The sequence below is a fragment of the Polyodon spathula genome, chromosome 22 (genome assembly GCF_017654505.1).
Source record: "Polyodon spathula isolate WHYD16114869_AA chromosome 22, ASM1765450v1, whole genome shotgun sequence".
In the NCBI taxonomy this organism is placed as follows: domain Eukaryota; kingdom Metazoa; phylum Chordata; class Actinopteri; order Acipenseriformes; family Polyodontidae; genus Polyodon; species Polyodon spathula.
The window spans coordinates 26,069,163-26,096,295 of NC_054555.1; the positions used below are offsets into that span (position 1 = coordinate 26,069,163).

Consider the following 27,133-nt stretch of genomic DNA (forward strand, 5'->3'; position numbering starts at 1 on the left):
TAAAATATTCTGACTTATGTAGGTACAGTGCAGACACAAAAAAACTTACAGAAATGACACCGGGTGTATATATATATATATATATATATATATGTGTGTGTGTGTGTGTATACCCACAGAGCTAATAATAGTGAATTATTATTACAGGCGATATTTAAAGATCGGAAATGCAGGCCTGCTCACACAGTTTCGTTTCCAAGGAGATTTTTCCATACCGGAAGTGCTTAGATTGCACAGTTCCCCTCCCGCCAAATTCAACCCGTCATCCCAGACCAGAGAGGAGAAGACAATTGTGTTAGACTCTCTTAAGTTTATGTCTGCAGTATAAAAACGTAACTATGGCACTGTAATTACATTACAGAATTATATTTGGGGGTTTTAATTTGACGACTGAGGTGAGTCTTGTCTAATCGACCGCACCAGCTGACGTTTCTTAAGCGTTTGTGTAAACAAGAATAACCGATTAGCTGCGCATGCAATACATAACACATTTATGGTAGCTAGCTTTAACCGAACATCTTTTTTTTATTTTTGCAGAAAATATTTTAGCTTTTTAATTATTTTAATGAAATGCGCGAGTTGTATGGTTTTGCTGTTCTGTGTGGTTTGGGGAATTTTAAAATCATTGCTCTGAAGTGTCAATAATATTGTCTTTAATTAAAGCGGCAGCGTTACACAGTCAATTTTTTTTTTTAATTTACACGAACATGTAATTCTTTATATGTCTGTTTACTATGTAGTGTTAGTTTAGCCATATGTGCCCATTACTTTATTTGAAACCAGACCTTGAAAACTTGACTGCCCAGCTGGTTTACATTCTCCAAAAATATATTGACCAGTATGTGTGTTTTCCTATAGTTTTAGCAGTGCTGTACACGCTGCGTGCTGTATTGTAATGTTAAAATGGTGTGTGTTTTAATTCCAATTTAGAGTTTATTAAAACTGTACTACGTGCTTCAGCAGATTGAACATACTGTGGATGAAATGTGGAATGACGTAGAGCTCTCGACAAATGACGACACCGTCACTGGTCGTCTTTGTATCGATTCAAGACAGGAGTGCGGCACCGCCCTGTATCAAGTAGATACTTTAGTTAAAGTATCTTCCTCTGATAAGGTAAGGTTATTCCCAGTCTGTCCTGTATAATGTTGACATGATGTATGTTGCTGAAATGCAATTTTTTTCTCTGGTTTTATATATTACAATGTGTAATTTTAAATCCTATTTTAACTGTCCTTGCTCAATGTGTTATTTTGTAGGTCCTGTCAAATCCTAATCTCTATGCCTCTAGCAGCTCCAATGGCTGTGTTGTTGTGGCTGATAAATCTGTGATACTTCTTGACCAGAACTGCCAGTCTGTCCAGCTGCAGCTTCAATTTGGTATGTCTTTTAATTTAGAGATTTCAAAGTACTGCAGGGATGGAAATAAGACTCCCATTGCATAGCAGTTTGATGCATTTCCGTTTTTTCTTGTAAGTTTAGCAAGACACACCAGAGTTTGATTCCTATGCACTGTGGCTGTCACTCACCAAAAACTGGAATGGGTGAAACTGCCATGCAACAGGAGTCGTTTTCCATCCAGCTATAGAAGGGTTTGTAATCCAAAATGTCCTGATATAATTAATTTTCTTTATCAATTATTCACATTGTGTACCTTCATTGCCATATATATATATATATATATATATATATATATATATATATAACACCCACCCACCCACACACTAGCCTCTAAAATAATTTTAAAATGTTAAATGTGAATTCTCTGGTTTCAGAAACCCAAGTGGATGGAGTGGGTTTGTGTCAGGAGGGGAGGTTTCTAGTGGTTGCAGAGAGGAATGGAAACCTTCATCTTCATCATGTGCCATCAAAGAAAACTATCTTGACTAATGTAAGTCACATGGTTTCTGCGAAACACTGTTTAAATGATTTGCAATCTACGTCACAGCATGCTAATATACTTATACCTGTACATACATTTTGATTGTTTCTTTAGGCTTTGGTGCAGAAGCCTTACAATGAAAACCAGAAGACGTACAGAAACCTGATCATTCAGGAAGATGATCCAGGTAGTGCTTTCAGAATGCCATGTGGTGGCAGTATTGGGATTCAGGCAGTCCATGCTTTTACAAATGCTGTTCTGCATTAGTCTGACCTGTTTATAAATGTTTATTGGGCTATCTTTAAAAATAACTTCAGTATTTAATTATGCTATGCCTGGTTAAATATATTAAATAAAACACTGCATTATGATGCAGTTTGGGGTCATTACTGTATGTGCTCCACTTTTCAGCCAATAAGCCATCCACAAGAGTGAGAATGAGGGTTGTAAGTGTTAATAGCTTTGTACTGGAATCTTTTAAGCTTGTAACTAGTAGGATTTATTTTTTTTTCCTTAGGAACTTATCACATGTTTGTCCTTACTTCTGATGGTTTCTTTCACATTTCAAACCTTCAGCTGGTAAAAATACAACAGGGTAAGTTTTCGTATCATCATTGGGCAGGAGAAAGAAAGTAACGTGTAAAAAAAAAAAAAAAAAAAAAAAGAAAATTAAAACACAAAATCCCAAGTACTTTAACATTCTTGAATTTAAAATCACCACTATGAAGTGAAAGCAGACAAGGAGCCGTGCAGACAGTTTGAATGCTTATTAAGATACGTGATGATTTGTTCTGTGTAATGTAATGCAGTATCACTATTCACAAATGCACAATTCTGTTTCTAACCACTTTAACTCTTTCAGCGACTTTATTGAAAGACTGCCCTGGGATAACTATTAGATTAGTTTACTAGCTGCACCACTTGAGCAGGTTGCTGTTTTGAATGGGATTGTCTCTACAGTGCTGACAGAGTTAATACAGTTATTGTTTCTTTTTGTGCAGCAATTGAAAAAATGGACTTTGGTGCACTGAAAGAGGTATTTTTAAAAAAAAAAACATGTTTTGAATTAAATCTCAGTTCTATAAATGTTTATAATTAGTAAAGAAATGTAGTTTATTTTTAGAATGATTGTGTTGGTGTTAATCTAACATGATCTGAACTTAATTTGTAATTAATTCTTAATAACCTTAGTTTTGCAATGTGTGTACAGTACCATGGCAAGGCAAAAATCAGATTTCAGGCTTTATCTTTTTAGCCTTCTGTTAAGGCTACATCTCAGAATTTTTAGGAATCCATAAAGCTCGACATTCCTTACATTTACTTGCAGGTCCAGACATCTTTGCACTCCTGCCTGTGAATAGCGATTGAGTTACATGATTTATGTTCTTTATCGATGAGCGTGGGGGGAGCCAGATAGGTATACAGGGTTACAATTACAAATGTCTTTTCCCCACTTTGGCGTAAAAGGAAACGTGTGGTCTATATTTTAACCTGGTATTGTTGGATTTCTCAGCTTCAGATGCCAATCAAGACGGCATTCTTTTCCACCGATGAGATCCACACTCTTGGGTGTCACCATGCTGAGATGGGTGACCTAAAAAATAACATCCCGCTTATAATTGGGGTAGGATATTTTGTTTTACCTAAGAGACATGTGTTAGAAACTAATTGCTGATGACATAGGTAGTAACTTATTTATGTCACTGTAACTCAAGCTGCGATTCATTTTTGTTCACCTTAAATCCTGCATGTAAAACTACAATGGCTTAACCTAATGTTATGGAAAGTGCCTAGTAAGTGTTCTTCTTTTAATGCTGCTGTATTTTTACAGGGTAGTGGAGACTGTGTGCTCTCAAAGTGGAACATGGATCCAGTTCAGAAAACCATAGCAATACAAAATCTTGTGGATTCAAGTTTAGTGACAGGTATTTTTTATTTCTATTTGATACTTTTTTTAGCATAATATTTACTGACAACATCAAAAAAGTATGGATAACAGTTGTCTCTGGGGGTGCGAGCTGACGTGTCTAATGCATTCTGTACCATTTCATAGGAGGCCTTTGATCATCGTTCATTGATCCCAAACAGGTGTTTCATATAAAGGGTGATCAGATTATTAACTTTATCATTTTGATTTTTGTACTTATATTGCCTTTTTATTTAACAGGTGTGAGAAAATGCCAGATTCTGGATAATTTGATATTTGTTTTGGATGATGAAGTAAGTTAAATGAATGGTTAATAACACAGGTGCATTCAGTGATTTTTAGCTGTCATTACGTAAATGATAACACATACACCCAGAAGAAGTCGTCAGGCTCAAATACGCTAACCGATTTGTCATTTTTTGCTTTAAGAATATTCTGAGCATGTGGGATGCCTACACCCTCATACTGGTTTGGTACTGGCCCTCTATTTGTATTCAGGACTTTCTGCTGACTGCTGAAGGAGAGTCTGCATCTGTTGCCATGTAAGCCTTTGACGTTCTGATTTTTTACCCCACTCCTGTAGACTGACTTGTGCGAGCTATCTCTGTCTCCTGTGTTCTGTTCTAATCCTACTTTATATTTGCAGGCAAGGAAGTGCCAATTTAAAGCTCATTGCCCTGACAACGCAAGACAACAAACAGGTGAATACTGTAGGTTTCTCTTATGACAGTACTGTATGTGAAGATCGTATCACTAACTTTTATTTATAATAGCAAGTTTTAGTTTCAGGACTGCAGGCATGTAATAGATGTTTAGTTGCCTCAGGGTTATTTTTCTGTAAAGTTCTTGATCCTGGGATTAAAATATCCTTATAGCTGCATTCGTAAAGTAGCAAATAACGGCTGTATTAAAGGTAGCTGATGGTTTTGGGTATTTTATGAAGCGTTAGCATTATATTAATTGCATGCAGTTATCATAGTTTTTGTTATTCATTACTTTCTTAATTTAAGAATAGGGTTAGTCCTGAAAGTTACTCCTTAAACTTTTATCTGTATTTAATCTATTTAAACTGTTCTCCGTGTTTAGTAGCTTCAAATAATAAAAGACAAGTATGTTTGGGTTTTATTTTTGTATTTGCAGATGAGAAACCTGATGGTGTATTCTCTTCCCGCAATGAACCTGCTATATTCCTTGGAAGTGTCTGATGTTTCTGCGCTGGTTCAAACTGGAGTCAACATGGTAATATATCACTTTGCGATGAACATACCGATAACATGCTATGGGGGGCATTTTCAAAGCATGGCAACTTACGCTGTTTGGAACTTAGAAAAAAGCCAGTCATGTTTTCTGTGTATTTATCATTTAACTTAGAAAAGCATATGAACAATTTTAGTTAAAATCCAAAATCTAAGCAGATCATTAAAAAGAATGAACATACTTACTCTTTTCTGTAGCATTGCGCATAAGTGGTCAGGTTTGAAGATATTCTCCATTAATAAAACAGGTCATCCTTTAATCAAAATCTGCTTGCTAAATGTTGAAAATAAACCCCTTTGAACGCTTATTCCTGAAATATTTAACGGAGCAGGGTTCTAGTATGTCTCATGCAAGATGTGTGCTGTAAATTAGGTCATAATATATGACTAAAATCCAGCTTGTTTCTTTGTTCCAGGACACAATATATTTACTGGAAGGAATTTATGAAAACCAGCAAAGGTATGATGAACAAATAGGGTGGGAAATAGCATTTGTTTTTTAAATTACATCGTTTTTTGGTTTAAGGTCTCATGATTTAGGGAGAGGTGTGTTTTTTTTTTTTTTTTTTTTTTTGTACTAGTCTTTCAGATCCTTGTCCTAACTGGTTCTGTCTTACAGGTCACTGAATGCCACAGTGTCTGTTTTAGTGTTGAGATGTTTAACAGAAGCCCTGCCAGAAAACAGGTATTTGAAAACAGTTCTGTTGTGTGCTTGTTTCTTTGTACCACACTTGCACATTATTTTCACTGCTTTTTTTATTCTTTAGGCTCAGTCGTCTTCTTTACAAGCATAAATTCGAAGAAGCAGAAAGGTTTGCAATCCAGTTTGGACTTGACGTTGAGGTAATCGTTGCACTTTCCAAAGTTGTAGAATTAAACAGGATATTGTTTAACAACAAATCAGCCAAATAAAGTTTGCTTGAAGAGTAATCCACAGCTTTTTCTGTATCGTATTCATGGTTTGAAAGTAATGATTCGGTTTAAACATTTACTTTCTTGGCTGTTTCAAACACTGCACCTCACTTAGGAATTACTTTACGTCATAGTCTGAATTTAATTGAAAAGCATTAAGAATTGGCTATTCTGGCATCTCTGATAAATGTACAGATTTCAGTTGAATTTGATGATTCATTACTGCACTTTATTCCTATTAAATAACATGTTCTTTTTTTTTTTCATTCTTTCCTACGCAGCTTGTGTACAAAGTGAAGTTGAACTTTGTGTTGGAGAGACTTGCGTCGGCCTCCATTGGGGGCTATGGGCAAACTGTATGGGTGGAACTTGTTAACGAAGCTAAAGAAAATTTGCATAAAATACCGGTATGATTCAATGCTAATATGCAATGCTAAAAATAGTTGCGCAGCACTTCAAGTAAAAACGATGATGCATACTTTTTTGTTTTCAGGATGAGCAGTTTATAGTGCAGTATTGCATAAAAGCACCATGGCCAACATTTGAAACGGCACAAGAGATGTTAAATTATGCAAAATCCAGAGTAAGTTCATTTATTATTCACTATTAGCCTGTTGTATATCTAAAATATTTTATCCTCTATGACATATTTTAAAGATATAAAAATGTATTTAACTATTTACTGGCAGAATTAATTACAACCTATTCAAAATTTAGATTTTGAAGAAAGATGACCGGAAGAATGCTGCCTTTCTTGAGGACCTGCCTATTTTACTGACTGAGGTAAACAACTAGCTAGTGCCTGGGGGGGATAAAAAGCTAACTTTTGCTATTGTTAAATTGCATTTAATTTCCTAAATTACTGTTTTTATTCTTTCCACAGATTTTGGGTGCCCTTGCAAAGCTTTCAACCTTTTATGGTGCCTTCGGACCTGAGAAATTTAGGTTCGTCTAGCTTTTGTTTTTTTGTATCCAAGAATTTTAACTACCTTAATTTGTTCTGTTAAAAAAATCTTGCTGCTGTGGTTTATCTAGCAGGCATACAGTGCTGCATATTGATACTGGCACAATTATGCCGTTTAGTCTTTATAATTCAGTTTAATTTCCAGTTAATGTAATTCTTATGATGTATTTATGACTGTTACAAGCATGCAACTAAAACATGCCCCCCTCCCCATTGGCAGTGGGATCTCTTGGATTGAGTTCTTAAACAACAAGGACGTCTTAAGCGACATCTTCTGGCACTTGGAGGAAAGAAACCTGAAGTGTGCTCAGTACCTGTGGCTCAGACACCAAGTAATATTTTACATATATAGAAAAATAAATGTTTGCAATACATGGAACATAGAACCCAATTTTCTGAAATGGAAGTCTCTGTGCAGTCAGTTGTTGACGTGTCTCGGTACTGAATCCCTTTCTCTTTGTGTGTTGCAGCCAGAGTTTGAAAGTCAGTTTGATGTAGAAGCGTTGGAAAAGCTGCTGAACATCATCCCAGCAGACATCCCTTCACATGAACTCTGTCTCTGGTTTAAGAGTGTTATCATCCCATTTGTTAGAAGAATCGTGCCAAAGGGACAGGTCATTGTTTGTTTGTATTTCATTAAGGATATAATCAACTTTATGAGAAACATTTTAATTCTGTATGAAACTAGAAAGAAAAGTTATCTCTTTAAAAACCCTACAATACCTTTTTATATTGTTTTGATATCATTAGTGAATGAGAGTTGTGTGTGTGTATATATGTATATGTGTGTGTGTGTGTGTGTGTGTATATATATATATATATATATATATTATCTATTCAATATCATAGAGATATATATTTATATAGATATTATATATACATAAACACACTAAAGACTCTATATTATATATATATATATGTATATAATTATATATATATATATATTTATTATATATATATACATAAAATTTATTTTTACAGAAAGTACTTGCAAGGTGGTTGGAACATAGGGTGAGAAGCCTTGAGTTGACAGAAAAGGTAAAGTAATCGGACTCCGTACATCCCTACTTTTGGGTTGTCTGAATCTGTACAAAAAATATTTAGTTTTTGTTTGTTTTGTTTTCCCTAAATGTTTCTTGCAGTGGAACTGGCCAGAAAATGGACTGGAAATGGCCGAACTGTATTTTGTATCAAGGAATCCAAATGAGTTAGGACTTTCATCTTCCTGGCTTTGGATTCCTTTGGTATGTCCCCTTTTCTAAATTTCCACACTGCTGGTAGTCTGTTTTTGTAGGAAATGGGCTTGTGACATACTTATATTCTTGTTTAGCTGGTCTAGGTATTTGTGTACAGTAACAGTACAATTACTATTAATTGCTGCAATACCATTTTTTAAATTGGTTAAATGGATTGAGCCTTTATGCAAAACCAACTTGAAACAATGCTGTGTATTAAATTGTATCTATAAAAAAGTGTAGCATGTTGTCTATAGTTCAGTAAACAAATGCTTTCTTTTATAGAAGGAGGATGGAGACTCTGAAGAAGTGCACCAGTTAAAAAATCTTGTGAGGAGCTTGCAGCAGCTTTTAGACCTGTACAAAAAATACAAGTGCATACTGCCGCTTTCAGAGTTCGAAAAGGTAAAACTTCCTTGTTAAATCTACTTCTGTGTTCTTTTAAATTTGGTTGCTTAAAGTGTTTCAGAACAACCTGCAAGGTGTACAAGAAACTCATTACTTTACTGTTGCTGTGTCCTGTGCTGCCCCATGCTGCGATATGGAGAACCATGAGCTACAAGGCGAAGAAAGTAATGTCTTTCTTGTAAGCACTGCAGGGAGTTCTGTAACACCTTAAGGTTACAGATTAAAGTTTGTAACTTTCTCTTTTCTTTTTTAATAGGAAAATAAAACTACTATTGCGTTCCGCATGCTGGATAAAGTTTTGGCACCGGAACTCATTCCTCCCACCCTGGAGAAAATTATAAAACCGTATATTCAAGAGCATAATCTGCAATTGGAGGAATTGCTCTTGCAATATATTAAGGTACATGGTGTAATTTACCCAGTAAAGTGAACATAAAACATGGTAGAGGACGGAAACATGAATTTATTATTCATCTACAGACTTTCTGTATATTTAAAAAAAACATTTGTTATTAGAAACGTTTTCTTCTTTACAGAGGTTGACAATAACAATTATAATTGTGTTTCCTGCTCTTCTTTTAATCAAGGGAAGGTGAATTCTGGTTATTTCAGAAGTGCTTTGGTGTCCGCAAATAAGTTATTGTGTGTCTAAAGTATTTTGTGTGGGTGTTTTTTTTTTGTTTTTTGTTTTTCATTTCAGATTTTTGTTTAAGTAATCGTATATGTTTTAACAGGATTTGCTGGAACGATGCAGTTCTCGGTCTGCTTCCCTGTTTGAAACTGAATGGGAGGCCAAAGCTATGGCTGTACTGGGATGCATGTGTGACACTGATGTAAGTACACTGTGTAGACTGTTGCGTGTCTTTCTGTAAATCAGTGTAAATTTCACCTGCTGTTTGTCATGACACAACACAGACAAACGACATTCATAACATCCATGTTGAGTTTCTCGGTATGGTTGACGTTAGTCGCTTGCAAAAAAAAATCACTCCTGAGGCACCTCTCCAAATTCCCTTCAACTGCAAAGTCAGTTCAGACCTGTGGCATCACAGTTAGCTGTGCATATCAGCCACATAAAAGAATCTGCATCATCAACCTTTTCCCACTTCAGTCAGTGTGTGGTGAATTCAATGTATGTGTTGCATGTTTTGTTTCTCAGCATTTTTCCAGTAGGCTCTCTATAGAGGAAACACAAGTAACGGCTTATTCTTACTGCCTTGTGCTCTGCAGCTGGTCTTTGATGCAGTGCTGCAGATCATGTACGGCGCTGTTGTACCTTGGAGTGAAGCAGTTGAACAACTTGTCAAACAACATTTGGAAATGAATCATCCCAAGTATGTTTTATTGATGTAGATTTCCTGGGGGGGGGGGGGGGGTTGGGGGGGGAATAAATAAATAAAGATGGAACTTCCATTGTTATTTGTAGATTTCTGTTTTGTGCTACTGTAATGCGCTGAGATGTTTGTGGTTTGCAGGGTAAAGCTTCTGCAGGAAAGTTACAGATTCATGGAGATGAAGAAGCTTCTTAGAGGATATGGAATACGAAGCTTTAACTTGTCCGATCACAAGCAGATTATGGTTAGTAAGAAATACCATGACAGATCTTAGAGTAGTTAGTTATAGTGCTATCTCTGTATTGCACAGTAAGAGACTGCTTTATGTGTTTTGCTTTATACCAGTATTGAGAATGAAAGTACAATGGCATTATTGAGAGAGGCAGGGAGGGGAGCTTTACTGCCTGATAGCAGATACTGTGCTGTAACTACATTTTACGATACAATAATCAAATAAAGTACCTGTTCTGTATATGTGAAGTGTAATGCAAAATATATGCAGTACTGTTTACTAACTAATATATATTGAAATAGATTCAGATTAAAGCCTGAAGTCTAAATTCATGTGCTTACTCTGCAGAAGTTGGTGAAATACATCTTGAAGCAAGATTTGCCTTCATCCATGGAGGATGCCTTAAAGGTGGCTCAAGCTTACATGTTGCCCACTGTTGAAGTCTGCATTCTCAGGATTGTCTATCTCATTGCACAAGACAAGGTTTGTGTGCAAGCCAGTCAGCTCAGGGGGGGAAAAGCATGCTTGTGATGCTTGTTACATGGATAAAAGTAATCTTTCATTTTGTTGCAGGTAGATGAGTGTTTAAAGCTTCTAAAGACACTGCCATCTGACGAGGCTGAGAGCACAGCGGAGAGGCTGGCTATATGGGCTCGCTTGGAACTGCATGACCAGAGAGACACCTCTGAGGAGGTAAGGATGTACCCAAAGTGGAAAATAAAATATGCCCTTACAGATGGAATATGCAACTAGTAGGGAAAAAAACATAGCAAAAGTTTGACTGTAAATTACTGTATTACAGTTTGCATGGTCCACTATTTAAACCGTCTCTTCCAGTGTACAGTTATCAGCAGTAGCTTATTTAACAGGGCAGTGATTTAAACTATGGTTTCTTTTTAAGCATAAAAAGCATCAAATGGCTGTTGCTCGGACAATGGTTGAAATTCTGAAATTCTTGCAAGGCATCCAGAAAGGTAGAGATCCCTTTCAAGATTGTGTACATTGTTTTCCCCCCTTAAATGTTCTCGTATTGGTTTGATGTTTTGTTTGTTTATTTTACAGACAGTACTTTAAAAAGAATGCAGTGTGAAAATAACTTGAACATGTTTGAAGCTATTGCTAATTTACAGGTAGGTACAATGCTTAGTTTTAGGAGAAGGCCTGCAGATTTAATTTTGAGTTGTATGCTGTCTATATGACTAACTCATTCACTTTCATCTCACTTGTAGGAAGATTTTGATATCTTCCTATCTATGGAAGACTACGAGAACCGTACTTTGCTGTCTCAACTTCGTGAAAAACACATTGAAACCTATGAGAACACACTATCCAGGTCAAAGACTGAAAAAACCTCTGTGGTTGCCAAAGGACAAGATGGAAAAACAAAGACAATTTCCACGGAGTCCGGGCTGTACAGGCTAGCTCTGCTTCTGCAGCTCACAGAGCAGGAGCTGGGGGCAGAGCTGGCAATGAGAGCACTAGCCGTCGGCAAAGTGGAAAAGGCCATAAAGATATGCAGGTAAGAGATAAAACCTAGCCAACATTTTGGTGTAATATATACTGTGACGTGTATAATATATATGTGTGTATGTGTTTTGTTTTTTTTTCCAAGCGAATTGTATCAGCATCACTGTAACACACAAACTGGACACGTTCTTTTAAATGCTGCGCAGAAGCTTTGTCAGATGTTGGAGACAAATACTCCCATGATAATTCCTGATGGAATGAACCTGCCTGCTGTAATTCATGAATTAGCCTGTCAGGCAGCCACTATCTGCAGTACAGGTACATTATATTATTTTATTGACCTCTCACTAATCCGAACCAGTTGGAGACTGTTTAGATTGATTTGCTCAGAGTAATGATCATAATTAATGCCGCACTAAAATGCCTTTGTTTACTCAAGGCTTTATGTTTTTATATTTAATAACAAAAATCCCTAACAACCCTCTGAATGAAAGAATCCTGAGACCTATGTAAATGTTTTAGACACATCAGAATTATATTGAAGTTTGGTTACTACTGCTGCTATCAGCATGCATTTCATTATGATAGTGTGGTTTATCTGTTGCCTTCACCTGCTCTATACTGTACTATTCTACAGTATAGGTGTTGCGCATAAAATAAAACTGGTGCTATTTTCAAATGATATTGTAAGACTAACATCTTTCTTGCATATTGACAGATCTTTTACTGGATTGCCAGGAACTGTGCAAAAACACAGTCGTGGCAATGGATGTTTACAGGCAGTGTCAAATTGATGACTATGGATTTATTGCAAAAGTAAGTTTTGTAATGATTTTTTCCAACATGTGGCAAGTCGAGAACCATGAAAAAACACCATCGTTTCTTCAATTTTATTTATTTTTTTTTTTTATCCGAGAACCTTTCTGTTGTAGACTTCCTCTTTGGGAGCTGACCGTGACCCCTATGATGAATGGACGTTTGAGGACTTCTTTAATGAGGACGGGATAGTTCTTGATCCAGTGATGATTCTGCCTGTTCTTTATGAAATAACTACCAATGTTGTACCTTATACTGCAGGTAACAAACTCAGCACTGTATTTTAGTGAATAGGTGGGGTGTCCTGGGTGATCTTGTTTCCTCTTATGTGCATATTTCATGGTGTTATGGGTTTTTTTTTTTTTTAGGTAAAAAGCATTATCCTTTAGATTGCTCCTGCTTAACAAACTGTCCATATGTGGAAGGTATGTTAACATATATATTATTATCTTAAAAATGAATCTAAAAAGAAATACCACACACATGCTGTTTTTGCACAATCTGAAACATTGTATTTAACTGGATTTTATTTCATAGAGGTAAACTTTCTCAAACCGTTGCGGTCGCCCATGAATTGCATGCTTCAGAACCTGCAGGAGTGCAGTCAGCTGGAGCTGGTCTTGAGGCTTGTGGTGAACTCGTTCGGGACCTGTCTACAGCATGTGATTTCCAACAATATGGATATGGCTCTTAGTGCCAAGGTAAGCTACAGGTTACTCAATAGCTTGTAATTCACGCTACTTATCCTGTATTTTGGTTCACAAACAAATCCTTTATTGCCACCTATAATAACACAGGGGAGGGAAAAGGCTAATTGCCCTGAAAAAAACATGTTTCTGAACAATGCTAGTTCATATTGTTAAAGCAGCCTATGCATCCAAAATACAAGGTCCCATCCAGCTCAAACAGACCAAATTCTGTTGATGTGGGTCCTCCACGTGTTATTAGTGATACATAAACCACATGTGCTGGAGAAGAGGGTTCCAGGGTAGGTGTGTGCATGCAAATAACAAGCTCTTCATTAATGCCCCAAAGGGTGAGAACATGTCTAAAGTTGCAATAATGCTCATATTGATGTCCTTTGGCATCGTTTTTTCACCTTGTGAGGGATTACCTACACAAATATTGCTGATAAGTTTACATCTGGTTTGAAGGGCTTTCTAAGAAAAAAACAAACAAAAAAAAACACTATTCACCTCCCCTTAGTCCTCTTCAGCCGAATTGAACAGATGCACAGTTTGATACTGTAGGGTTGTGGAGGATGGGGATAGGGTAGTAGGTAACAGTCATGTATTTGTTTGTGCTCTATTCTAAACCTTGACTTTTCAGCTGTATGACCGCCGTAACCTGGTGGAAGACAGAGACTTCATTGTTGCCATGGGAGAGAAAACTGTTTCAATTATCAAAGATGTGTCATTGGCCCTACTTCATAAGGTGAGATTTTTAATAGATGTCACCAAAACTAAATAAAGCATATGATCTTGGCACCTTTTTTTATTTTATAGCATTGATAAATTGGTATGGAGATTTTCTTTGCTGTTTTTTTTTTCTTTTTGCATTTTAAATGAATGCATTTTATTTTTTAAAGAGCAAGTTGGTCACTAGATTGCGCTGCTTTTGTGAATTTCTCCCTGTTGTGGACTGCATGTGTTTCAGGTATTTAACTGTCGAGTGATTGACTGTGATCTTGCACTGGGTTACTGCACACTCTTACCAAAGAAAGATGTCTTTGAAAAACTCTGGAATGTCATCAACAACACATGGCAAAATTATAACAAAGTTTTGGTAGGTCAATTTTTTTATATAATAAAAAAAAAAAAGTATTGCTGTGTACATAAGATCCTGTTTTCATTGTACATTGTACACTTACAGTAGATAAATGTGTTCTGTTTTTTTTTTTAAAGCCAGTAAAAGTAAGCTTTTGGTGGACTGAATTCTGGAATTCTAGTTTTGTTTTCTTGTTTCAGGCTGTAGCTGTAGTAGGTGCTCATCTGTCTGATTTATACAAGGATGAGGAACATAGACAGACATTCAACTCTTTAATTGCTGATGCTGAATGGGGTATCCACCTGGGAAAACTGGGTGTAAGTGTGTGTTTTGTTTTTTTTTAATTTGTAACATTGTCCATTTTTATTTATTCATTTTGCAACTGATTTAATCGGAATGAAAGTATTTTGAAGATAAAGACTAGCAAAGGTGTTCCATACCAGCTGGCTGTTTCTGTGATCAAGTTCCACTTAAAGGGTGTAATGTAACTGCGGTTTTAAATAACATACTGATTTTAAAACTTTCTTCTTTTCTGTGTTTATAGATTTCTTTCCAGTCTGTATTTCGACAGTGCCCTGCAAGGAAAAAAGATCTGATCTCTACTCTTGTAAAGAACCCGAATGTGAACTCAGAACTAATCTTGAAATACTGCCGGTAAATCCAGTAGGACACTGCATTTACTTATTGCAAAATTACACTACTGATCCTTGCAAAATGTAAATAGTATTGATTTTTTTTTTTGGTTTAAGAATTAATGAATTCCTAGACAATTATTAAATTTGCAAATTTCATTAGGTTGTTTCATAAGGCGAGTCAGTGCTAGACAATGTATGCTATTATCTTGGCTGAACATGTATTTAGATTTTTGTTTTCTTTTTAGCACATTTGATCTGGACAGCGATTCAGCCTTACATCTCTACATAGAGACTCTTCTGCTCCATGGCACAAACATTCTTCAAAATGAAGACGATCCTACGTTGGAAAAAAACGCCAAGCTGTCTCACAGTGAATATGTGGCTAAAGCTCTTGAAATTATTCCTTTGTTAAACCGCACCAGTAACCTTGTCATCAGTCTCAGTGCAACCATACACAAGGTGAGATATGCCAGCTCAAGTGGCTGCTATATCAGTGGGTCGGATTTAGTTTTCCAGCCTGTACCGGTGATGTCCACTAGTTCAACTAAACTTTTGAAATGTTTTCTTGTTGCAGCTTAGCCCTTACGATTATGAAACGATCCATGGTTTCCTTAAGGTCATACAGACCGCTGATGAAAAGACCACGAGCATGCAGATAGAACAGGTACAACAACACACTTTCTGGCAGTAGACATGTCTACCGCTGTGAAGAAAGGGTTAATGTATTTCTTAAACGGTTTATGTTTAGATTGCTCTTTTGTGTGTGACACTGTTTTCCTCTTTCATAGGCTATAGAACTGTTGCAGCACCTGAATTCCTACAGGCGAATCTCCCCTCCAGTGGATTTGGAGCACCACTACATCTTGGAGAAATCGCTTGAAGTTTCAGCTTACGCCCAGAGCAGACTGCCGTTCCATCTGATCTTCTTTCAAACAACTCAGTGCTTCTGGAAGATTATATGTACGTTCAATTTGTGCAGAACTGAGCCTTGTCTTTGTAAAGACAATCTGAGTCAAACTACTGTATGAAAATAATCTTTTCCCAAAGGAAGCTCTCCTAACTACAATACTACTGACAATGTGTCTATATATTAAATCATGTACTATGTTATGCGATTTACCATGACCCCACGTTTGCTTGGGTTTACCATCATTGTATTGTAATAAAGGGTTCTTTGTTTTTCTTTTAAAGACAGTGTTAAATCATACATGGTTTGTAACATTATTTAAATTTTTTTCATTAGCTGTCGAACTTTGTGAAGAGTCTTTTCCCACGCTGCTTCTCATATCTAAACTGATGAAGGTAAGTTCAACTGTTGTGTGTTAGGTAGGACCTAATGCCAATGTTACTTTTATAATGACATGTGTGCATATTCTAAGTTAACACATTCAATTTGCAGTTCATTTACATATCTGCGTTTTGCTTTGTATTTATTTCATTTTCTATTCTCTTTACCATTTTCAACGTTTTAATTTCATGACTAGTTTCACAGACCATGATAAGCACTCATTTTACATTACTTAGTGTTGCTTTTGTTTAGATTGTCTGAGATTAGAGTGAAACTGTGAAATAAATCATGTTATACATAAGTAATAATACAAAATTCTTCTGCTTTAGGTTTGCATAGATAAGCTTTATATGTCGGCAGTGAATCATGTATTTGAAAAAAGCCTGAAGCATAACTCGCTAAAACAGTCAAAAGAGGGACACGCTTTCTTGATGACCAAAGAAACTGCAAAAACTGTGCAGACGATCAAGGGCTACCTTCTTTCAATTACCAATCCAGAATGGGCTGCGGCGACATCTCACAGAATTGCTCAGGCGCTTCCGACAGGTATAGTATAGACTCCCAGACTTGACCATTTCCTTTTTGAGTTGAAGTGGTTTCTAGAGCATGTTTACAATGTGCATGGATAGAAGTCAGTAAAGCAGTCCAGAACGTAGGTGTGAATTCTTTCTCTTTCCTTTCCACTGTAGGTCCAGACAAGACAAGTGCATTGAAATTCTGCTTGCACCTTGCAGAAAAATGGTTGAAAGCTACTGGTGCTGAGGTTTGCAGATTCATTTTATTCCAAAAGTTTTAACAAAATGACTGAACATGTTGCTTTTGATAAACTATACAAGGAACAAGCACACGGTTATTAAATAACAAATACACTTGACAGAAGTCCAAAACAAACAATTGAGAGAGACACCTCTTTTTTTTCCCTGTGGTGGTCAGCTTGCATATATTAATATATTTATTTTATGTCTGTTAACCATACCAGATAAAAAGTTATTTGGTGTTTTGTAATCCTGTCCTCTTTCTCCCCTCACTTATACAGGATAAAACTCATGCAAAAGCCGAGGTGTTTTTGGAGAAATTGAAAATGCAGTACCAGAGATCAGCCACAGAAAACATACTGATCGCGTTCAACTTGAGCACTCCAGAGTACTTAAAGTTAACTGGGTTTCCTGCTAAGCTTATTGTTTGCTTGTATGAGCATAACTCCATTGAACAAAGAATACAAAACCCAACTGGAAAGGATTACCCTGGTAAGACAAGCTTGCAAAACCTTGTCTTTGTTCCATCCATGCATCCTAGTATGTAAAATATTGAGAGTAAAATAAGAAGAGAATAAGAAATATTTACTTTGTATTTGTTTAAAAGGAAAGTATATCCTTTTGTGACAAAATATTATAAATCACATCTGAGAAATAAAGCAATCGCTCTTAAAGATTTGTCAACGTTCCAGTACATCTTGTGTATAGATGTTATCTTGTGCATAGAACATGTGACAAGCTAACAACTGCCTTTTATGTTCAATGGGAGTTCTTCATTACAATCTGTTTGTGAATCGTAATAAGTGAACAGGCTATGTGTAAGAGGATATGGAAATGGCTGTATAATTGGCTTAGAAATCAGTTTTGGCATGCTTGTTCTTGCAGATATACATGCTGCAGCCAAGGAAATTGCAGAAATAAACAACATCGACATCTCGAAGATCAGGGATGTTTTGCTGGAGAAATGGCTTTGCCGGAACTCCCAGCCGTCCACTGATGTGAGTACAAGCACCTTTTTATTGTTTTAGAAATTTCTTAGGCAAAATCTGTCTACATATTTATTTATTTTTTCTTTTGGTGACAGTCATTTATGTTCACTCCAGATCACCCCTACAGACCCAAATCAGATTATTCCCTGTGGCATGCAGATGTTTACCCCTATTCTGGGTGCATGCTTATTTTTCAAAGTGTTTTAATTGTTCATTATGAATCAGAGTGTATCCCTATGGATATGTCTGTTCTCTAGCGCCAATTAATGGGCCTTTGGGACAAAGAAACAGTGGGCATTTCAGAAAAGTTCATATTTCAATTTAAATGATAGTGGTATTTAGATACTCTGTTGTTTTAGATCAGTTGAATAGACCGCAATGTGTCATGTTGTGAGTGTCGAAGACAGCTTTATAATCCGGTTCTTTCAATGGCATTCTGCCGGCACTGCAATAACAATGTGCTGGGTTTTGTTCAAAGTCTAAATGGTAGCTGCAACGGTAGCCTTAGGTAGAAGGTACCGTTGTAGTATTGTCAAAAAATGTCAGATATTACACATTGGTATCTATTGCAGAACCTGGGTCAAAAGGTAAATATAGAGGTAATTTGCTGAGTTTTGGTGCAATGTCTTTTAACATAACAAGAAATTAAAATCGTCTCCTTGGTTTTCCTTCTTGAGGGACTCTGATTTAAATGAACATCCAAACCGTATATCCTCAAGAGCGTTACATTCGCAAAAATAAATAAATAAATAAATAAAAAAAAAGATTTCTCCCAATCTCTGGAGAGCTGGACCATTAGTGCTGCATCCTCAGTACACCCATGATGCTGTTTCCCAAGAGGATTTATGCTGTCTCAAGAGGATTTATGCTTTTTCTTCTTCTTGTTTTTATTTAAATGTTCTATTCTCCCGTGGTATTTTTTTAGGAAGATAAAACCTTTGAGTTTCTTACTGACATGCAAGAAGACCCAGAACTAATGAGGTAAAGCATAAAGCTATAGGGTCCTGTTTAAAGAGCTTGAATTCAATAGTTTTTTTTTTAAAGCATGCTTTTTAATGAGTACATTTACATTGACGAAACCTTTTAATTTTGTTAAAGATGACAACAACAGTCTAGAGAACACGAATACAAAGCTATATTTTTATTTGAGAATAAACACTCATAACTCTACAGTTAAAGGACTGTGAGTAGCATCCCTAGTATTTACTTTGTTTAAACAGTTATGTACAACACTTTTCAAAGTAATAGTGATGACCATAAGCCATACGTGTATGATAAGCTATAAAACAATAACTAGTCATTCTTGTCTTCTGATTTAAGTATTCTATTATTTTTCTGTTTAGACAGAAGCTGCATTTCATTGTGTCAGTTTAGGTACAGTACCAATTTGTTCTGCAGTAGCAGAGACCAATATATTTTTCTTTTTCCCCTAGAGTTATATACCTGCTTCAGCCATACACTATGGAGCATAGTGCAAGAATGCTCTATACAATTGCAACTGCTGAAACATCAGTAAGTTTATCAACTTATATATATGTGTGTGTGTGTGTGTGTGTGTGTGTGTGTGTGTGTGTGTGTGTGTGTGTGTGTGTGTAATTATTTTGTTTTTAAATAACCTTTGCCTTATTTCTAGCCTATTGGCACATCTGGTGCTCGGTTAACATTTGCACATAGAAGCCGTGCACTGCTCTGTCTAATCCAAGTGGCTGATGAAGAAACTGTGGTTTCGCTCATCAAAATGCCTATTGAGAAAGTCAAGTAAGTCTGTCTTTCACTATCTTTCAGTGGTTAACCATAGTATGTTAGAGGATGTCATTCTCACAGTATTTGCTGACATTTTTAAAATGTGTTCAATACTTTTTTTTTTTTTGCAGGTATTACCTGAAGTGCTGCATTTATCTTGCTGAATTTGAAGTCTTGAATATACCCTACACTGTGGAGTCATTTCACAACAGTCCAAAGGAGGGCATGATCAAGGGTCTGTGGAAGAATCATAGCCATGAGCCCAGGGTAAGTTTTTGGGTGCAATTAATTTTGGGCTAAAACACAAAATTAATAAATGAATGCAGCCACTGTGTGCTGTTTGAGTTCTGTTAAAAATGCAGTTACAACACTCTTGATACATTTTTTTTAAAAAGTTTAATAGCTGCAAATAGAAATGCTTAGCCTTACTGTTTCCGATCCGTTGCATATCCTAATTAAAAGATCATGCTTTACTGTTTCCCACTAATTTTTTCTATTGTTCAACACCACCTGTTGCTTTCCTAAACTTGTCTAGGCTGTAAAATTGGTGACTGAGCTCAGTTTAGAATACCAAGTGTATGACCCACAGCTCTGGAATGGTGTGCTGCAAAAACTGCTTAGCTTCAGCATGGTAAGTTGCACAACACTTTTGAGCATGCATTTCCTCGGTACAGATTTGTTTGCAGTCATTCTGAGCTTCACATTTGTACTAACTCTTTTAATGATGTTTTCCTTTTCTCAGATCAGTTACATGAGGAAGGTTTTGGTGGCAATAACTGCTGTGCATTCCTTATGGCAGGTACAGTGAATGCAGAGTATATATCCCTCAACAACAAATACATTTACCTTTTCAGTATTGGATCTTGAGGATACAACACAAAAATGCAAATGCCTTTTTAGTCCTGATCATTGGCGCTAATGTAATGTACCTGCTGCAATGCACTGTTCAGCTGAAAGATGTTATAGAATACGACCGTTGGATCATATAATTCTGATTACCATTTCAAAGTTGATGCGTGAATTATATTGTATAGGTTTAAGCCTTATATCCATATCTTAAAATGATTAGCACTCGTTACTTTCTCATTCTCTTACATTGTTTTTATAGATCCCTAATTTCATCAGAGCTTGGAGAAATGTCATTCTTGCCCCTTTTCTTTCTGGTATGTGTTTTAAGATCTGTTGACAGTAGTAACCTCTTTTTAATAATTCTGTTTTTATAATCCTCTCGAAGATTTCCTTCTAATCCAAAACATTGACTTTTCTTTTCTGAAAATGTAGCCTCAGGTGTTAATTCCTGATCCAGTTTAAATAAATACATTGTAGTCCTTTTTATTTTTTGTGATGTAGATCATGGTTCATTAGTAAATGAGCTGAAACCGATCTCTCTTTCAAAAACCTGAAGTTTTCTGCTCTTTCTGTTTTAGCCTCTTATCCACCCAGCCCAAAACAACTAGAAACGTGCTATGAGACGTTTGTTCTTCTTCTTAAGTAAGTAGTGATTTTGTGTGAAGTTTCAATAGCACTATATTAACATTCTTTTAAGCCTACTCTCCACTAGTTGCATTATTTAACAAAGGTTTAATTCGTGTCCCTGAAGGTGCCCAGTCCTAGCAGATCTGGATATGATTGGTATTGCAAAGCAGTTCGCTCAACTGGATCTGCCAGCCTTCACACTGGGGTCACTTTTGCTGATCCCACAATCGGAGAAAAAAGAACAGCAAATTCAAGTATGTTCCTTTTACCAAAGACTGCAGTCGGGAGACGACTTTAACAATTTGAAATGGCAAAATAGGATTAAACTGCTTTTGAAATGTTTATTGCTCACCTGAACCTCTACATACAACTTAAGTATCTTTGAAAGAAAAACAACTGCCTCTTTGCTTTCATGACATAACCACTGAATTTCTCCATCTGTATGTAGTTCAGGTAATCAAAGAATCAACCAATGAATCTTTATTTCTTATATAATGTGATGAATCGCCTCAAGTGCTTTTTCAGATAGAAACAACAAAATGAATAGTATACAAAACAATTGAGAAATAGTAAAAGATGGTAAAATACCACTTTAAATTGCGTAAATTAAAATGATAAAAATGTACACTTACTAAAAGAAAAAAGTGATTGTACAAAATAGGATGATGCCTGATTTCTACCTTTTGGTACTGAATTAACATTTGTGATTTCTTGGCAGCCACTTGCAGCTTTGCTTACACTGTTTTGACTAGCTTGTTCAATATTTTTTATGTTTGCTTTTTTTCTTCAGGGATTTCTTTCCACAAGTAATCTAGTAACTGTACTTCAACAAGTTGAGGCACATATGAACACAGGAGAAGTTGCTGGGTTTTCAGCGCAGGTAATGAGGACCTCCCCATTTGACTTCATTTTCTGGCCTCAATGATACTAATGTGTTTTGTTCGCGTTACCTGAGGACCACTGATTCGAATCATTCTTGATAGATATATATATATATATATATATATATTTTTAGCATTTTGGATTTCAAACAGCCTGATTTACACACTGATGAAGGCACTAACCAAAACAATTGTCTACTTGACTTCGCTTTTCATAATTGTACCCTTTTTCTTTCAGATTAAAGAGTTGGTCTTGGATTTCATTAATAGCAATAAACTGTATGAGAAACTGATCAAGACCAAACTCCTCCCTCTCCTGAGACAGCATGTGATTAAATCCAACCAGGTGGAGGGCCTTGTGGACTACCTTGTAAACAAGAGCTGGTAGGTACCAGGGGCAATAACCCTCCGGAGGTTCATTACAATAAACTCTTTAACTCCATAGAGAATGGGTCATTTAAACAAGTTCTGTAAATACCCGAAAAAAAAATCATCTGGTTTACCAAACCTTTTGAGACTACAGTTACTTTAGCAAACAATATATGTGTACACATGGATTTAACAGGCGGTGTGGTCACCAAAGACAGCTGGTCTTTCTCTACACTTATGTATTTAAAGCTGTTTGACTGTGTTTGCTGGGGATTTTCTTTGTATAGCTTGGTAATGATCGAGAGCCGTTGCTAGCTTGTAGAAAAAGTATTAACTAGCAGGCAAGCCAATAAAACACGGTATAACTTTTATATATAGCACCACACGTACTCTTGGTATTGTGGGTAAAATAAAAACCTCAATTCATTCTGACCTTTTTCTTCCCAGCCTTGATGATGCAGCTTCTCTTGTATCTGAATATCTGAGACACAAGGGGAAGCCTCTTCCTGCAAACATTTCCACTCCAGACATTTTAAAGGTAATTTTAAGCAATGGCAATCCCCGCCCCCCCCCTCCCCCCCCCCCCCCCAAACGTATTTCTGTATGCATGTAAATGCCCTGTGGGTAGCTGCAAGCCTCTTGAGTGTGTACTACAGTACTGTAAAGCCAAAAGGCACTACACAGCCCTATAGTAAACATCTAGTCATATATGAGGAACACGATACTAATTGGGGCTCTGAGTATTGTACCATGTTTAACCCTATAGAATCTAAGCATATTATATGTACAGTTTATGTTTCATGTGGATTCCTAATGTAACGAACGGGCAGTGCTGTCTGGCTCTCTTGCACAGTGGATATAAGGCTGTTGTTTGTGCCCAGTCTCAGTCCTATTACACGGATGTAAAATGAAAACCACTAGGAATATAAATTGTTCCTTTTGAAAGTCTATTTAAAGCAAAGAGAAGCTTTAGTTTATATTTCATGAATTTATTTTTGGTTCTCCACAGGAATTTGCTGGTGATGAAAAGAGACTGTTGGATTGCCTTACATAAACAGAATCCCTGCTTTGTATTTTATCTTCCTGTGGCAAGATATGTAACACTTTTTTAATCATACTTTTATATTTTTATGTATTGGAAAACTAATACTCATTTATGAAAGCTACCCAGTAAAATCTGAATGCTTCACACGTAGTTTACAGTAGCAATGCATACTTGGTAAATATTTAAAATAAAGATTAGAATAATCAAGCTTTTTTTGTTTGTCTTTTTCACACAACATTTCTATTGAAGTTGAACTGTATTTAACCCTTTATATTCTGCATGTTTGCTCAATGTTTGCATACATGTTTAGACAGTTTGTAGAGCAACAAAAAAGCATGATCACAAAAGAAACATGAAGATGCATTTATTTAGCATGTTTAATGTGTGCAATTGTACATGGGGAATTCAATACAGTTTGACAGCAACAAGTTTACTTGGTTTAAAATTACTATTTCTATATTACTGTATTGTCTGTATTTAATGTTTATATACCATGAAATATTATGATATAAAATTGAAGGGTTTGATAGGTTTGTTCAGTACGTTAGAAGATGTGTACTTGTCTGCTTTTTAAGCAAGTAGATAACTTGCACAAAAAATACAGCATGTGTCGTTTGGTAGCTTGCTTTGCTATGGCTGGTATTTTAAAGTGTACAGTTAGAAAGAAAAAAAAAAATTATTTGACAAAGGGATTCACTATACAATAATGGTACAAATCAAAATTACTTTTTGTAATTGTTTCAATAATTAGTTCAGATTTGTACTGTTAAATTAATAACTACACTGTTGTAAGAAAGCTTTTTGTTGAACAGTCTATATGACCATTATTTTTACACTACAAGAAAAGACCTATTTTGAAGTAGATTTAGTAATTTAATAAGAGTTACAGTACATGTAAAACGTTGTTTTCCAATGCTTTCCATTTTGCTACATTTCTATATCTAATATAAATTATTATTTCAATCATTCTACACATTGCATTCACTATAAACTTACATTTCGGTTGGTTTACTCATTTCTGTTGGAGTCTATTTCACTTTTTTTTTTTTTTTTACTACACATTTATGAGGAAAGAAAACATATTTTAATGAGACAATAACAATCTGTTATAAATCACAACCACCCAGAAATAACCGTGCTTTATTTTTTAAATTAAGAAACATAATAACCTACTAGCTTATTTTATTGTGCCACAACACATAGCTTCACAATAATTATATTAAAGGTTGACATTCTCTACGCCCCCAGTTCACACAAACGCTTTCATCATTGTGAAGGAATCCTTGCTAAGTAGTGGTGTGTGTAGTTGAGGTTGAGTTAGTCCCTGGTTCTGTTGACTGATCACCATCCTCTGCAGATTTTCGACCCATAAGTCGGTTGAAAGCTTTTTTAAACTCCCCACTGAATACAGGGCTTGAGAAGTAATACACCACTGGGTTCAGCAAGCTGTTGAAGTAAGTGAAGCAAACCGTGGTATAAAAAGCCAGGTTGGCTTCCCTGAAATAACTGCAGTCTGAATACTGAGACTTTAGGATAAAGACCGCTATTCTGGACATACTGCTGGGGATGAAGCAAATGGTGAAAACCAGGGCAACCGCCATTACAAATTGTACAGCTCTTTTGATTTTGCCAGTCTTATCTATTGTCTTGCTTCTCAGCTTCCAGGTTATGCGGGCTGTAGCGTACGAGATAACGCACACGGGCACGAGGAACTGGAGCACATAGAAAGTGTTGTGCCAGATTGCTGATGGGTTGGTGCCAGGGCAGATATTGAAGCTTTCGCATTGCGTTCTGTTGTTCTGCAGAAACAGGTGCGGTTCAAAGAGGAGGTAAGCGGTCATTGCAACGATGAGCCCCCACAGGCCACACGAAACGCACACCGCATACCGCAAATTCATCTTGTTGATTCTGTTGTGAGGGTGGACGATCTTTAGGTAACGGTCCACTGCAACGGCAGTAAGGAAGAAGATGCCTGCAGCCCTGTTTGCAGCCAGCATGAACAGCAGTATCCTGCAAGGGGCATCTCCATAGATCCAGTTCTTCAGTCTCATGTAGTAATCGGTACGAAAGGGAAGGCAGAATATGACGACTGTGTCTGCTACTGCCAGATTCAGCAGGTAAACGCTGTTTGGTTTCCAGGTTTGCATTAGAAAAAAGAACATCCACAAGCCAATTACATTGCCTATGGTACCAAATACAAATACAAATATAAGCACTGGTGGCAGGGTGACGTCTAAGATTGGCTCTGGAAATGCACAGCATGACTGGTTTTCCATCGCTGAACCGAATTAAGACAAATGGTACCTGCAGAGCTGTCCTGCGCCTGCTAAATGAGAAGCTGTGTGTTGTGCCTGTGGTTGACAGTTCTCTTGCTGGAGTCTTTTATATACTGCACTGTGTGTGTATGCAGATGTGCACAGACCTCTTAGTGGTTCATGGAAATGGGTGTGACCTTACAGAGCAAAGGAAAGAAAGAAACTTGTGTTCCTTGTTTTTTAAAATTCCCTGAAGTGTGTGGTGGCAGGGGGGATGGGGGGATCCCAGGGTAGTTAATCAAGCTTCTGGGATAGTGTGCATTTGACTTTATCAACAATATGTATTGACACAGTGTGATAGTGACTCCTTGTTTTGATTTTTGTTTTTTTACTAAAATCGCTGTTGATGTTATAGATTATTAAGCAGTACAATAAGATTATACCAATATAACTTTGATATATAGCACCACACGGACTCTTGGTATTGTGGACCAAAAATAAAAACCTCAGTTCATTCTGATCGCATTTTCTTCCCAGCCTTGATGATGCAGCTTCTCTTGTATCTGAATATCTGAGACACAAGGGGAAGCCTCTTCCTGCAAACATTTCCACTCCAGACATTTTAAAGGTAATTTTAAGCAATGGCAATCCCCCCCCCCCTTCCAAACGTATTTCTGTATGCATGTAAATGCCCTGTGGGTAGCTGCAAGCCTCTTGAGTGTGTACCACAGTACTGTAAAGCCAAAAGGCACTACACAGCCCTATAGTAAACAGTCTAATCGTACATGAGGAACACAATACTAATTGGGGCTCTGAGTATTGTACCATGTTTAACCCTATAGAATCTAAGCATATTATATGTACAGTTTGTTTCATGTGGATTCCTACTGTAATGGGCAGTGCTGTCTGGCTGTCTTGCACAGTGGATATAAGACTGTTTTGTAAATGTCCTATGCTTTCCATTGAACTGTATTTAACCCTTTATATTCTGCATGTTTGCTCACTGTTTGCATACATGTTTTGACAGTTTATAGAACAACAAAAAAGCATGATCACAAAAGAACCTTGAAGTTATGTTTATTATTTAGTCCTGGCATGTTTACAATGTTCATGTTTTAATGTACACGGGGTGGGGGGCGAATAAGTTCCATACAGTTTCACAGCAACACGTTTACTATTCATATATTAAAATAAATACATTTAATTAATGTATTATCTGTATTTAATGTTTATATACCATGAAATATTATGCTACAAATGGAAGGGTTTGATAGCCCCATTCAGTACATTAGAAGGTGTGTACTTGTCTACTTTTTAAGCAAGTAGATAACTTGCACAAAAAATACAGTCTTTGAGTACATTTGGTAGCTTGCTTTGCTATGGCTGGTATTTTACGGTGTCCAGTTTCACAAAAAACACACATTGATAAAGGGATTCACTATACAATAATGGTACAAATCAATTACTTTTTGTAATTGTTTCAATAATTAGAGATCA

At 36.5% G+C, this 27,133-nt stretch overlaps 2 protein-coding genes across 2 annotated transcripts; one reads left to right on the top strand and one right to left on the bottom strand.

Moving 5' to 3' along the window:
* The first annotated feature begins 272 nt into the window (after positions 1–272).
* Positions 273–24,028, top strand: kntc1 (kinetochore associated 1). Its single transcript, XM_041222692.1, has 64 exons — positions 273–395; positions 961–1,116; positions 1,260–1,380; positions 1,776–1,891; positions 1,997–2,069; positions 2,400–2,477; positions 2,884–2,918; positions 3,396–3,506; positions 3,714–3,807; positions 4,050–4,102; positions 4,239–4,351; positions 4,456–4,510; positions 4,950–5,048; positions 5,482–5,525; positions 5,685–5,750; positions 5,833–5,908; positions 6,259–6,384; positions 6,471–6,560; positions 6,695–6,760; positions 6,861–6,922; positions 7,162–7,273; positions 7,412–7,555; positions 7,923–7,979; positions 8,084–8,185; positions 8,462–8,581; positions 8,841–8,984; positions 9,319–9,417; positions 9,815–9,918; positions 10,060–10,162; positions 10,499–10,633; positions 10,724–10,843; positions 11,052–11,124; positions 11,213–11,280; positions 11,380–11,669; positions 11,763–11,935; positions 12,336–12,433; positions 12,550–12,694; positions 12,802–12,858; positions 12,971–13,134; positions 13,763–13,867; positions 14,090–14,218; positions 14,401–14,517; positions 14,745–14,854; positions 15,081–15,294; positions 15,410–15,499; positions 15,624–15,795; positions 16,079–16,137; positions 16,453–16,669; positions 16,813–16,886; positions 17,160–17,370; positions 17,764–17,876; positions 18,793–18,848; positions 19,301–19,379; positions 19,501–19,625; positions 19,742–19,877; positions 20,146–20,241; positions 20,353–20,409; positions 20,719–20,773; positions 21,038–21,101; positions 21,211–21,340; positions 21,877–21,966; positions 22,206–22,351; positions 22,784–22,874; positions 23,346–24,028. The coding sequence occupies exons 2-64, from the start codon at positions 985–987 to the stop codon at positions 23,388–23,390; spliced, it is 6,699 nt and encodes a 2,232-aa protein (XP_041078626.1). The 5' UTR covers positions 273–395; positions 961–984; the 3' UTR covers positions 23,391–24,028.
* A 639-nt stretch (positions 24,029–24,667) lies between these two features.
* Positions 24,668–25,657, bottom strand: LOC121297046 (hydroxycarboxylic acid receptor 2-like). The gene has a single exon (XM_041223058.1). It carries the CDS (start codon positions 25,655–25,657, stop codon positions 24,668–24,670), a length of 990 nt encoding a protein of 329 aa, XP_041078992.1.
* Positions 25,658–27,133: the final 1,476 nt, after the last annotated feature.

What these genes read in the sequence shown, in the direction of transcription:
- kntc1 (XM_041222692.1), top strand. Translation starts at nt 985, where the DNA reads ATGTGGAATGACGTAGAGCTCTCGACAAATGACGACACCGTCACTGGT. An exon ending in TATTTGTTTTGGATGATGAA is followed by an intron (nt 4,103 to 4,238) that starts GTAAGTTAAATG and finishes TTTTGCTTTAAG; the next exon opens with AATATTCTGAGCATGTGGGA. An exon ending in AAGCTATTGCTAATTTACAG is followed by an intron (nt 11,281 to 11,379) that starts GTAGGTACAATG and finishes TCTCACTTGTAG; the next exon opens with GAAGATTTTGATATCTTCCT.
- LOC121297046 (XM_041223058.1), bottom strand. Translation starts at nt 25,657, where the DNA reads ATGGAAAACCAGTCATGCTGTGCATTTCCAGAGCCAATCTTAGACGTC.